This window comes from Saccostrea echinata, unplaced genomic scaffold (genome assembly GCF_033153115.1).
Source record: "Saccostrea echinata isolate AGI-Se365-2 ecotype Australia unplaced genomic scaffold, CSIRO_AGI_Sech_v1 ptg000009l, whole genome shotgun sequence".
NCBI classification, from domain to species: Eukaryota; Metazoa; Mollusca; class Bivalvia; order Ostreida; family Ostreidae; genus Saccostrea; species Saccostrea echinata.
Window position 1 is genome coordinate 9,651,899 of NW_026889758.1, and position 13,151 is coordinate 9,665,049.

Sequence of the window (13,151 nt, forward strand, 5' to 3'; positions counted from 1 at the left end):
TTTTTCAAATACTTAACACACAATATGCAATATTACATAATATCTAATATGATGATATAGTGATAATCTACTTCATGGTCACTTCTGCATCATTTAACTATATATATATATATATATATATATATATATATATATATATATATATATATATATATATATATATATATATATATATATATATATATATATATATATATATAATTATTGTTAATTACATTAAAAGGAAACAGAAATTAATGATAATCATTTTGTACTAATGTCCTGAACAGCTTCAAGTCAGCAAGTGACTTGTACTATCTTTGGCTTTATCTGGTACAGTTATGTGGAGGCGAGATCTGTGTTTTTAATTTTAAGGAGTGCCATGTAATGCCAGAAAATCAATACACATTGTGTTTTCATTGAAGAAGTGCAATAAAAACAAAATCACACTCTCCGGATTATTGTCGTGTTATCAAGTGGCATTTAAACACATTTAATATTCTACACATGAACTTAATGCATAATTGACAAGAGAGAAGATTGGTTTTGTAAGACAGCTGAGAAGCAATTGTACATGTATTAATTAGCATTTAATTTTGATACACTTGCATGAATAGAAATCATAATACATGCATTAGGCAGGAATTGAAGATAATATACTGTACAATTGGTCAAATTCCTTATATATCATGTATATAAATGCACCTTTTAGTTTAATATTAAACAATGGGGCAGGCTAAGATGATATCATTTTATGACTTGGATCAGATTTACAGTATTAATTTCACTAGAATCAATGGATAATTAGATCTGACATATGATTTAGGATATTTCTTTTAGGCCAAATAAAAAAATATGTGTGGTTCCGGTTACCCGACCTTCCCTATTTTATACCCCCGACCCTAACCTTTTTTTTGGCAATTTTCATATTTTTTCCGGAATTTTCCCCGATTTCCATCAATGGCTCCGGTTTAAGTTTTAGTTTCAGCAATGACGGCCATCTTGCAAAACATAGTGCTAGTATTTAATAGTGTTAAATCCAAAGCAAGCTAGCATGTAGGTGTCCCCTACCAATATTGACTAGTATATTATCACACCACATCTAAATGCCATTTGAAAAGCAGTGATAGGTATTATTTGGAAAAATTAAGAAAATCATTTTGTTCCAAAAAAAAAAAAAAAAAAAAAAAAAAAAAAATTACCTACCTACCTACCCTAATTCTTTTGGAAGTGTAACCGGAACCACACATATTTTTTTGTTTGGCCTTATATATCTAGAGAGAGAGAGAGAGAGAGAGAGTACATTATAACAGAATCAGATATAGGATATATAACAATGAATTGAATGACAGAATCAGATGTGTGATATTACAATGACAGAATCAGATGTGTGATATATTACAATGACAGAATCAGATGTGTGATATATTATAATGAATTGAATGACAGAAACAGATGTAAGATGTACTTATTGACAGAATCAGATGTGTGATATATTACAATGAAAGAATCAGATATATATATAGGATATTTTACATTGGCAGAATCAGATGTGTGATATATTACAATGACAGAATCATATGTGTCAGTGTGATATACTACAATGATAGAATCAGATGTGTGATATATTACAATGACAGAATCAGATGTGTGATATTACAATGACAGAATCAGATGTGTGATATTACAATGACAGAATCAGATGTGTGATATTACAATGACAGAATCAGATGTGTGATATTACAATGACAGAATCAGATGTGTGATATATTACAATGAAATAATCAGATGTGTGATATATTACAATGAAATAATCAGATGTGTGATCTATTACAATGACAGAATCAGATGTGTGATATTACAACAAAATCAGATGCAGGATATAATACAATGACAGATTCAGATTAGGGCTGGGACAATATATCGAGATATCAATAATATCGATTCAATATGAGGATGATACGCCTATCGATACATATGAGGAAGTATCGAAATATCATCAAAAAAATTCTGACTTATGTTTTTCTTTGTTTACTTAACATTTTGGGTTAAATATATGAAATAAATATGCTGAATTTATTTAAGGTTTATAAAGCATATACTGCCCCAACCCAGTTTATACTGAATAAAATGGGTAGCTATTAAATTCATTCCTTATAATTTAATTTTCATTCATTTGGAGTTAGAAAAAAAGATGATTGTCTTTAAAAATGACTACAATTTGTTCAAAATTTGAATGTAACGTCAGGCGGATCGATTCGTTTTTGACGCAACTCATTGTGACCTAGGCAACCCATTTTATACGACATAAAGTAATTTTTTTTATCCAATCAAATACAGCGTTACAACTAGAATTAAATTATATAAATATAAATGTATAAAAATTAATACCACATGTGTAAAGTGATTTTGTTTTACAACAGATATACAACTTCTTTGAATAAATTATTCTTATTTGCGAAGAAATATTTCATTCATTCTAGTACAAAAAAAATTATAACCAGTTTAACATATCGTGATACATATCCTATCGTGGCTCAGATATCGTGATACGTATCGTTATAGAAAAAGTTGTATTGTCCCAGCCCTAATTCAGATGTAGGTAATATATTAGAATGACAGATTCATATGTAGGTTATATTACAACAACAGATTCAGATGAAGGATATATTACAGTGACAGAATAATTCACTGTAAATGTATATACAGTATATATATGTTGTCCCATAATTGTTCCTCCTTTTAATTATAACATGTTGTAAAGCTGTAACTATAACACCCTGAGTCTTGGGACAACATGTTTAACTGAAGGAGAAGAACAGAGACAGACAAATATTAGAAGGATGTGTATGGTTTTATGACATTTAGAATGCTTGTGTGTTTTAATACTGTACTTATCATTTATCTAGCTTGACATTCCTCTTCCATACCGAGTGAGCAGGGGACAAGAGATCTTCATAAAAGTCAAACTTTTTTTGTTTTTTTTTTCTGGCACTTATTTTTATTTCTTAAAAATAAAGAAATAATTTCATTATGATTAGTAAAATAAAAGTTTCAGGAATGCCGTAAAGGACTTTAAGAAAACTAAAATCTCCCTTGAAAACATCATACTGTTTAAATCTGAAATCCATTGCTATGATGGTTATTTTTTTAAGATTATATATGTTAAGTAAATGAGGTTATAGGGAAGTGAATGATACAGAAATATTAGAAGATATAGAAGAGGTTACTGTTGTGTATACATCATTAATACATATACAGTAAAACACGCTTATAGTGAACACGCTTATTACAAATTGACGAAGTGTTATATTTCCTGTGACTTTAAAGTATACTGTAAACTTAATGGATATAACGAATTTTGCTTATTATGAAACAAAATCATTCTTCCCTTGCACTTCAGTATAAGCATGTTTTACTGTAAATATTTTTTGATCAGTTATTTAAACCTGATCATTGTCAAAAATGACTTCTAGTGAACCATCAGTCTGTAGAAATACCAAAAATGTAGGAATATATGCAAATATTATTTTTACAGGTAGTATATTTTATCCATATATTGGAGTTGAGCCTGTTTTAGTTCGTTGAAACATGTGAAAGGTCATAGATAGATAATGTTCTATCTTAATTTATGATGATTGTCTTATCAGTCAGCCCCAGTTATTATTTATCTTGCATTTTATTGCTGACATCCCCCATTTTAAGTTTGTTTAAATTTGTTCAAATCATTACCCTCTGGGGTAGGGTGGGTCCACTGAGTTATCAAAGTTTCACATGGGTACATGTTTACATAGGAAAAACCTATGAAAATCTTCTCAAGAACAGCAAAGCCTTGATCAGTCATATATACATGGAAGTATCCATAGGTAGTATAGATTCAAGTTTTTTCAGATTATGTCCCTGCCAGGGGGGTAGCTAGGTCTGGCCACTATTTAGGGTGATCGAAGTTTACATAGGAATACTGGGAAAAAAAAATCTTTTACCCTGGAAAGCGAAGTCATGATTTGTCATATATATGAGAAGCAGCCTCAATAGTGTAGATTCTGGTTTTTTCAAATCTACCTACGGGGATAGAGTGGGTTCCATGGGTGATCAAGTTTTACATGGGAATATATAGGAAAAAGAATCTGCTGATGAAGAACAAGATGGTCCATAGCTACTCAATTGAGCAATGTGGCCCATGGCCTCTTGTTTTAAATTTATGTTAAAGAATCATTACAGTTAGTCATGATTATGTCATGGAGCTGTTTATTTCTACACCATGTATTTTTGTCTTAATGTCACCATATTTTTTTTTTTAACTTATTCCAAAAAATGTAACACTGCAAGCATTAGTAGGCTCGCAAAATATTAAATTGTAAATATGGGGGTGCATGAAAAGACTATTGTAAAATATCCTTAACTGAAAGGTCACTCTGAGGATTCTTTGTCTCTAAATGTGGACTGCTTTATCACCTTATGTGGGCTACAAAGCAAAAAGGGCCATGGCAGGTCAAATCTAGGATATATAAGGTCTGGTTATATAAGGGCTTGCCAAGTTAGGAACTGCTAGTCCAAAACTGGAAATCAAGAGGGTCTTAGTATGTTGGTGTTGATGATTTAAGCTTTGCATTTCCTGTTTGTTCTGATAACTCCTGTATTGTTTAAGAATTTAGGCCCCAAAGATATCCCTTCATACAGGTGTTAGAAGTACTTTATTGGTATGAAGTTGATATGGAGTACTATTATATCTCTCTTCCCACTTTAATCACATAAAACAAAAAAGTGAGATGGGGGGTCATTAAGAGCTATCCTGATACCAGGTCTTCTATTCCTGTTAGATATGGGAGACCTATACAGATGTACTATGTAGTAATCTAATTAATGCAATGATGTCATCTTTATGTAAGGCAATTCAGATAAGCTAACAATTTGTAATAGTAATTTACATTGATTCACTACAGATGGACCATTCAGTGCTTTCCCTATTGCTTCATGCATTTGCTCTCATTTTATGAATGCATGACTCAAGACATCTCTTTATGCATAATATTTTATAGATATTTTTACAAGTCATTTTTAAAACTTCCAATTCTGGTATTCAGTGACATGAATATTATAATATGGTGTCATTTTTGACTGGGAGATAATAGTTTTTATGAACAAATTCAGAGAAAGGAAGATTTTTTGACCTTAAAGTCTATTAAATCTTGATCTATTCTTTCCCTCAGTATTTTTCCAGGAAATTGTTGACATTTAAAAGTATCAAAATTGCATATAAATATCAAGAGCTAGCATGTAGCACAGTCTTTCAGTGTAGAAAATTCAATTCTTGATGTTCACTGTCAACCTGAATTTCCCAGATGTACATTTTTGATTCTATAAGCTAAACATTAATTGGATAAGGATGAATTCAATGCCATACTCTAGTAAAATACATGTCATATAGTGTGACAGTATTACTGTAAATGTATAAATTGATGTTTGTGACATCACAAAACACGTTATAAGCCCACAGGGGGGGACATGTGCACTTCCAGCTTGCAGTACGCCAGAAACGTGCGTAAAAACCACTCCAATACTAATTCATGGGGGAACATCTCAAAATTAATATAAATACATAAATAAATATTGTATTACTAAATGACACAAAAATATACTTATGTTCCTGATAATTTCTATTTTATTTGAAAAGTGTGTGTGACTACACATACTGTTTTTAATAATCTTCCATGCCTATACTTCACAGATTGGAAGCAAGATTTTAAGTACACACGTAATATCAGAGACAGGTACTGGATCAACATTTTGTGAGGTCATATTATGACATCATTTCCATTTCCATATCTTCAGATTACCTGAAAAATAATGTTTAATGCGGGGTTTGATTTTATCAATACTGTTCAATACGTGTTTAACATGCAGGGATTGAAAGAACAAGGTACGGTTTCAATACAAATCTTGCCCTGTGTTTTTCTTAAAAATAAAAGTGATGTAAAAAATTAAAACTCATGCTTTTTGAATTATTGAAATTCCATGCAGAAAGATCATACAAATCTTTTTTCTCACATGACCTTCCAAATGCTAATTGTGACGTCATAAACTTGTGCATTTTCCCGTATTTTCATAAAAAGTTGCAGAAGACATCAATTTTCAATGGAATTTTCTTTCAGATAATATTGTCCACATGCATCGCCCACAAAGATTTTGAGATATGTGATTTTTCAAAGAATTTTACAAAACATATCTGAAAATTAACGTGGGCGACGGCTGTGGACACTATTTTCTTAAGGGAAATAACCCTTGAAATGGGTCATTTTGAGGCTTTTTCTGTTTAAAATAGAGAAATGCATCAAATTAATGACGTCATATATCCAGAATGGTACTCCATCATGCTATATTCTTTCCTGATTTATTACAGTCATATACTCAACTAATATTTAAGCCAGTTTCAAAACTTTTTGAAAACATTAAATTTTTAGGGCACAATAAAGCTAAAACCATACCTTCTTCTTTGACATCAGTAAAATCAGTTGAATCTTGTAATCTTAATGACACAGTCTGTCCTTTTATGTTTGGAGATTAATTGTATGGTTTTATGGAGCTTCTTAAAAGAAAGCTGAAAATTGTAGATTATGCAGATGTAATTAATGATTTATGTTAATTTCATGATAGAATGGCCCATTTTTAAGGATTTTTTTTTCTGTGTTGATTTATTATGACAGTGCATTGTGTATTGGGATCTGTTTAATGGCAGGTGATAGCTCTGCTAAGGGCTGATTGTTGGAGAATTTTTTTCAATCCATGTACGCACTTGAAAATTAGGGTTTTTGAATATTAATTATAACCCTCATTTTTCATAGAATGAGTCCCAGAATTTATTTGCATAATTAGTATTAAGTATATAGTACTTTCAGTGTTCAATTATTTGGATGATGGTGGCGGTGTTGTGTTTTATCTACATGATCTACCTACTAGACTAATACACTGTTGTGGTCTATAACTCTCTGGACTTTTAATTATCACACAGAGAGGTTTTAAGATGAAGTCAACAGAAATACAGTAATGGTTTATCTACAACAGGTCAAATAAAGAAACAAACAACAATATCTTAATCATATAGCATTTGGACACTGTAAACAATGTGGAATATTTTATATCTGGTGATTTGACGTCATTTCAATTGACGATGTGGTATTAAACTTTCTGGCTTTGTCATTATGATTAATTGATTCATCGGGAAAAGCAGAGTAAGGTCTCGCGTCATTTTATTTCCATATCAAACTCCCAACTCTACATAGGGGACATCACACATGCAGACATGTAGTATTCTTACTCTTAAGTTTGACATGATAATTTGTGACATGTATTTTACATTAGTAGATTTCTCATTCCTTCTTGTTTTTATTTTGTCTGTTTGTCTATCTGTTTCTTTTTCAGTAGTCTTTTAAATATTAACAGGAAGATGCAGAGTTCGTTTTGGGGTTATAATTTTGTTATATTATCATATTTTTGTACCATAGTCAGTCAGTCTTGTTGACTTTGATGGTTTGTCATTTATAATTTGTAGAATGATATAACAGGTAATAAATGGGGGGAGTGTTTTAAAATTAGTGTTGTCTTGCACTTTAAAAATCACTTACAATAACTTCATTGTCATACTGATACAGATAAATGTTCATACTTACCTGTATACATATGCATTGTAAAACTAGAGGAGTTATATTTTTTTTTAGGGTTCCTATTACAGAGAGGGCATGAAGGAGGGGGGAGGCTTGTGACTGAGAGTTTTTTCGGGGGGGGGGGGGGGGGGGGGGCAAGAGCATCATTCCCCTTCCCTCTTTTTTGGTCAGAGTAGTAAATACAAATATCTATGAAAATTGTATGAAATGGCCTTTTCGCTCATGAAAGAACTATGCCAGTCAGGTAAGATGCTTTTAAAACAACTAAGCCCCCTTTTTTTTGGTTGAAATAATAATGAATGCTTGTTGTGAAGCATAATGTGAAATGACTTTTTTTTTCTTGTAACCAAACTAGGAAACCCATCGTGGCTGTGTGTTCTAGCTGAGTCTCCATTCAGGCTTTTGAATTTTTGGTTAAGATGGGGGAATGTAATTTTACTTGTACAGTAATTTTATTGTACTCACTAGACATTTTGTTCTATTTATCTACCCTCAAAGAAACTTAAGAAAATTTCCAGTTTATACAATATAATTCTCTTTTGGTTCCATTTTGGGGGATGTGTTTTATCTATCAGTGCACATACTTCCCTCATATTATGTAACATTTCCCTCTTAGGTCACTTTAGGATGTGGTTATATGCTGAGGCTGTGAGGGTCTACTTAATGCAGAGTTTTCTTTCCTAACAGGAAGGATACCCCATGTACCTATAGTGGTGTAATGTTCTATAGCTCCCTCCAGTGAGGTGAGAGTAATTCAAACAGATGGACCAGACGCCTGATTTTTCCTTGAAATATGTACTTCAGTGGGAGTGCACAATTTTTGGATCATGTTTTGTTTTCAGTTGATTAACAGTCTAGGAAGGAAGTCTGGAAAAGTGCAAACCAAACTTGATGCACTCAGTGTATGCTACCAGTAATTCATGAGAATTTAAATCACAAACAATTAACATGATTAGAGAAAAAACTACCTAGCTTGATTAAAATGTGGTCAATGATCTATCAGCCCTTAATATTTGTTTTTATGCTAAAAAGCATGTTAAGATAAGTAAAAAAATATTTGAAAGATATATTACTTATATAAGATTGAACAGATCTATACCTTTGTATTAAAGATGCAATTATTATACACCTATTTACTGGTTAGGAAGACAAAAGCAAGTTTGCTGTCCTCTGAGGCAGCAACTATTTCCAGGCCTTTCAAAATCTGCCAGTACCCAGTACTTTTACCCAGCTGAAATTATGATTGTACTGGCCATAATATTTGTTGGAGAAAAATTTGATCATATATTTAGTTAAAATTGCTTCCTCAAGGTACCTCCTATTTTTATAAAAATACCACTTGTTTCTAATCATTTTGAAAGCCCTGTAATTCCCTCGGCTGCACTGAGAGAAATAGTTGCATGGTGTCATTGAGGGGAACTATGAACTTGCTTTTATCTGAATACTCAGTAAATAGGTGTTATACTATAGCGAAGCAGACTTTACTTTTGTTTGACCATAGGCAAATAGCACAAAAAAAAAAAGGATAGAGGCTGTTAAGAAAAAAAATTGCAGATTTATTCATTTTATTTTTATGTAGAAAAAATACAAAGAGGTATATAATAAAAATTTATATAGTTAATATGTACATAAATTCAATTTTGGATAGTGTTAAGTTTTTTTTAAACATATTGAACAAATCAATAAGGATTGTGAAACAGGCAAAGCCTATATATACCCTGTCCTTGATAAGTACATGTAATAACTAATATGAATATATCTCATTTTTTCATCTTATCACATAAACTTTCTTTTAGTTTCCATAGTGACATTAAATTGATGCAGTTTCTGTCAGTTTGGTATTTTATTTGTCTGGTGATAATTATTTTTATGCAATCTTTTTTTTTTTCAGGACAAGTCTAAGAAACCTTCAATATCCTTTAATGGAAATCAAGGGGTGAGTTTAGAATCGATCCATTAAATTAAAATAAAAATAACTCTCAAGACTGTATTTTCATTATCTAAACTAATTATAATTGGGAAATCTAACATTTTGATGTAATGACAACATATATCATTTTTAAGTTTGGTTGTCACCTTTGAACTTTATTTAAGATGGCATTAGAGTTTTAGTAAAGACCGTGAATGCACAACTTTGAAAAGGTGCTGTTATCAAATGTAAAGCAGAATTTTGTTTGAATTCCTTTCAAATCTTGTAAAGCAATTCTTTACTTAAAAACCTGTCAACATCCAGCAACTCAGCCTGAGATGCAGATTTGTTTTTGTCAAAGTGGAACAACTGCTGGAAAATCAAATATTGCACACCAAAAATTTAGCATGCCCAAAATTAAAAAAAATCTGATAAAATCATATAGTTTAAAAATAGTTTTTCATCTCATAAAAAAATGAGTTCCTTAATGCATAAATGCTCAACTTGAGAGAAAGATTCAGGAAATATTTTGCCTTCAAATCTCATTCAATACAAGGCATCATCTGATATTTTTAGTGGATTGTTAAATGTTTTATTGTAATTAAATATGTTGTTGTTTTATTAATTGTATTGCATATACTGTAGTTGTACTTTTTTCCGCATGGGACAAATTTTCACTATGTATGTATTTTCCACAGAAATTTGTCACACTGCGTACTAAAGATTCATTAAGGACATATAATGACAATCCAAGATATCCACGTAATTTTATACTCGCGGATTAAACAGAAATTGTGATTCCGCTGAATTATGACCCCATGGAATAAAGTATGTTTACAGTATTCAGGTTACTAGTTGAGAAGTCAGGGCAGGTCATATATATGTAGAGTCTTGCACATGTACAAGTAGAAGCTATGTAACATTAATGAGATCTTAAGCATCCCAACATAATACAGAAACTGTGTAGAGTCTCAAATCCCAAGGTCATTGACAGGATCAGCCAGACACTATAGTATCAAGGCCTCTCAGACAAGACATGGCAGCTTACAAACTCATCCTTCAGACTCCAGAACTGCCTTCATAAAATCACAGGTTCTGTGAAAAAAAAAAAAAACAATACAGCAGAAAAAAAAAGATTGAAGTGCTGGTTATGAATTTGTTAGTGTAGCTACATGCATGCTGATGGCTGAAGAAGTTATGTAATCAGTTGTTTTCTATACATTCTCATTATTAAATATATATTTTTAGCCCCTTGAGCTTAAGAGTCTCAAACGTTCCTTTCCAAGTTTCTGGTTGAAGATTGTTGTCAGTTAAACTTTAAGGCATTCAATTTTACACCAGATACAGTGCCCTAATTTCCACTACATTATTTTAAAAAAAGGATTTATGGGATGCAATAGCTTGACTTTCACACCATTAAAGGGAGTTAATGTTTTAAAAAGAATTATTTTTTTTCAAAATAATTTAACTTAATTGAAATAATAAAACTTATATGCAAGCTACTTTAAAAAGGTAGATTCATTGTTAAGATCAGGATGACTGACCCCATATACAGAAAAGGCCAAAGTACTTTGTGGGTAGGAAGACCTTCCAGTAGCAATGTTAAAATTCAACTTCAAGGACATCAGAACTTCAAATTATCATTAGTTAATACATGTATGCGTTGCATCCTTGTGTGGTGTAATTCAGTTCAGTCTGTGGTTCCCTTGGTCAGATTGGAGCCACATTAGGATATATTTAGGTTTGTGACCCAGTCTCGTTTCCTGTTTTAATATTTGTTTACATTTTGGATTTTATTATGTGGGTCCATTCCACAGTAAAAACAAAGTACATGTATCAAGTGTGTTAGAGAGATCAAAAGAGTAGAGCTCACATGAGTCCAAAACAATGTCTGTTAGGACTCGTTCAGAATGGGCCATTTCTGTAGCATCCTAGGTTCACGAAACTGAGGAGGTATGTACACAAAGTCATCACAAGTGATGAACTGGGAAAGACCCAAAGTCTCTACAAAGACTGGGAAGCACAAATTTAGGTTAGTTGTTGCAGCATCAGGATAATCATTCATAGGTGCACCAGGTTTGTGATAAGCAAGAGAGTCATAAATATAGGTCAATGCAGCTTTAGATGTATGCATAATTCTTAATGTTGAGCCTAATTTTGTGTCTATTGTACATATTATGGACAGACTGACATACTGTCCCAATGAAGGCTTTTCAAACAAACTGTTGTAGGGAAAATGTTACATAGAACAACAGCTTTATCATATCAGTTATTCATAGCAGAAGAAATTGAAGCATTTAATGTATACTGAAGCCGCCAATAATCTTGCTATATAGTTGCATCCATAGTGCGATTAGTGCATGCATTTTACTGCCTTACTTATAGACTTAAGGCTGTTTACAATTGAGGGGTGATTGTACTGTGTAATTGCTGTGTCAGATGAGGTTGTCTACCTTATACAGGTACTTGTCAGGAAGATGTGGAAGGAAGCTAAAATAAAGAGTAAATAACACTCTTGGGTTCTGAACTATAAACCTTTTAATGATATACTATAAGCTGTAAACACAATCCAGTTTCTGACTCTTCTGGAAAAAAAGGGGGAAAAAACACCACCACTAGAACGTCTGATGTAAACACTGTAAATATTTTCTTTTCTGTTCCCTCCTATTATTTTGATTTGAAATGTGTTTCGTTTGCTAAAGAGATAAACAAGGCTACATATTAAAGTTTAGTCTCTGTTTGCTAAATATCATTTATTCACAATTAAGTGTAAAACATTAAACATGTTAAAAGTACAAACATATGCACTTGACTGATTTCCTGCGAACTGTACAGATAATTTATTTGTACTTTGCAAAAAAATGCACTAGCATAAGATTGTATATAAAGATTTAAAGTACATGTGTGTATTGAATTATTTAAATGTAGTTGTTTATGCTCACTCAACAGTTGACCTTTAAAGATAAAGACCACAGAGGTTCATTGAATAAATAACTATATAAAGCAGAATATATTATATTGTAAAAAGAAAATTTCATGCATTCTTGATTTGCTTTATAGTCAGAGGGAAAAAAATAGACTGTCCCTCCGTCATCATATGACACATAGAAAATTAGAGTGCAATGATGATTTGTTTGTTATTGTAGGTCATCAACATCCCAGCACGGGACTCTGGCAACTCAAAAACATTCCAGTTCAGCGTTTCCAGTCTTGGGGATGCTAATGGCTTGGACTGTGTCCAGCAAACAGACTCCAAGTAAGGGGGAGATGACATAGACTTCAGATTAACAGTGCTGTTGTCCTTACAACATCACAGTTGTCATAGTGACTTCTCTGTTGACATGTTATCAGTGTAGGCTTTAAAGTATCAACTTTTGAGTGACACTATATATAGTTAAATGTGATAAAAAATCTTATGTGTTAGCTGTATAGCCCAGGCCAAAAGGGATTAACTCAGATAGATGTTATATATAGCAATGTTGATACCCACCAACAGTATGAGATGAAATCAGAAAGAAAAGCTTATTGAAAGGCCTAACGCCAGTAATTTAGATGGTGAATCTACTACAGCTGTTTCGCATGAGAAGTATTTTTTAAATAAA

At 32.0% G+C, this 13,151-nt stretch overlaps 1 protein-coding gene across 1 annotated transcript in view; it reads left to right on the forward strand.

Moving 5' to 3' along the window:
- The window catches only part of LOC133181741 (RNA polymerase II elongation factor ELL-like), a 32,233-nt gene that overhangs the window by 2,345 nt on the left and 16,737 nt on the right, over positions 1-13,151 (forward strand). Inside the window, exons 2-3 of the mRNA XM_061316316.1 lie at positions 9,532-9,576; positions 12,696-12,805. Of these exons, the coding sequence (XP_061172300.1) occupies positions 9,532-9,576; positions 12,696-12,805 (155 nt within the window). The remainder of the gene's footprint in view (positions 1-9,531; positions 9,577-12,695; positions 12,806-13,151) is intronic.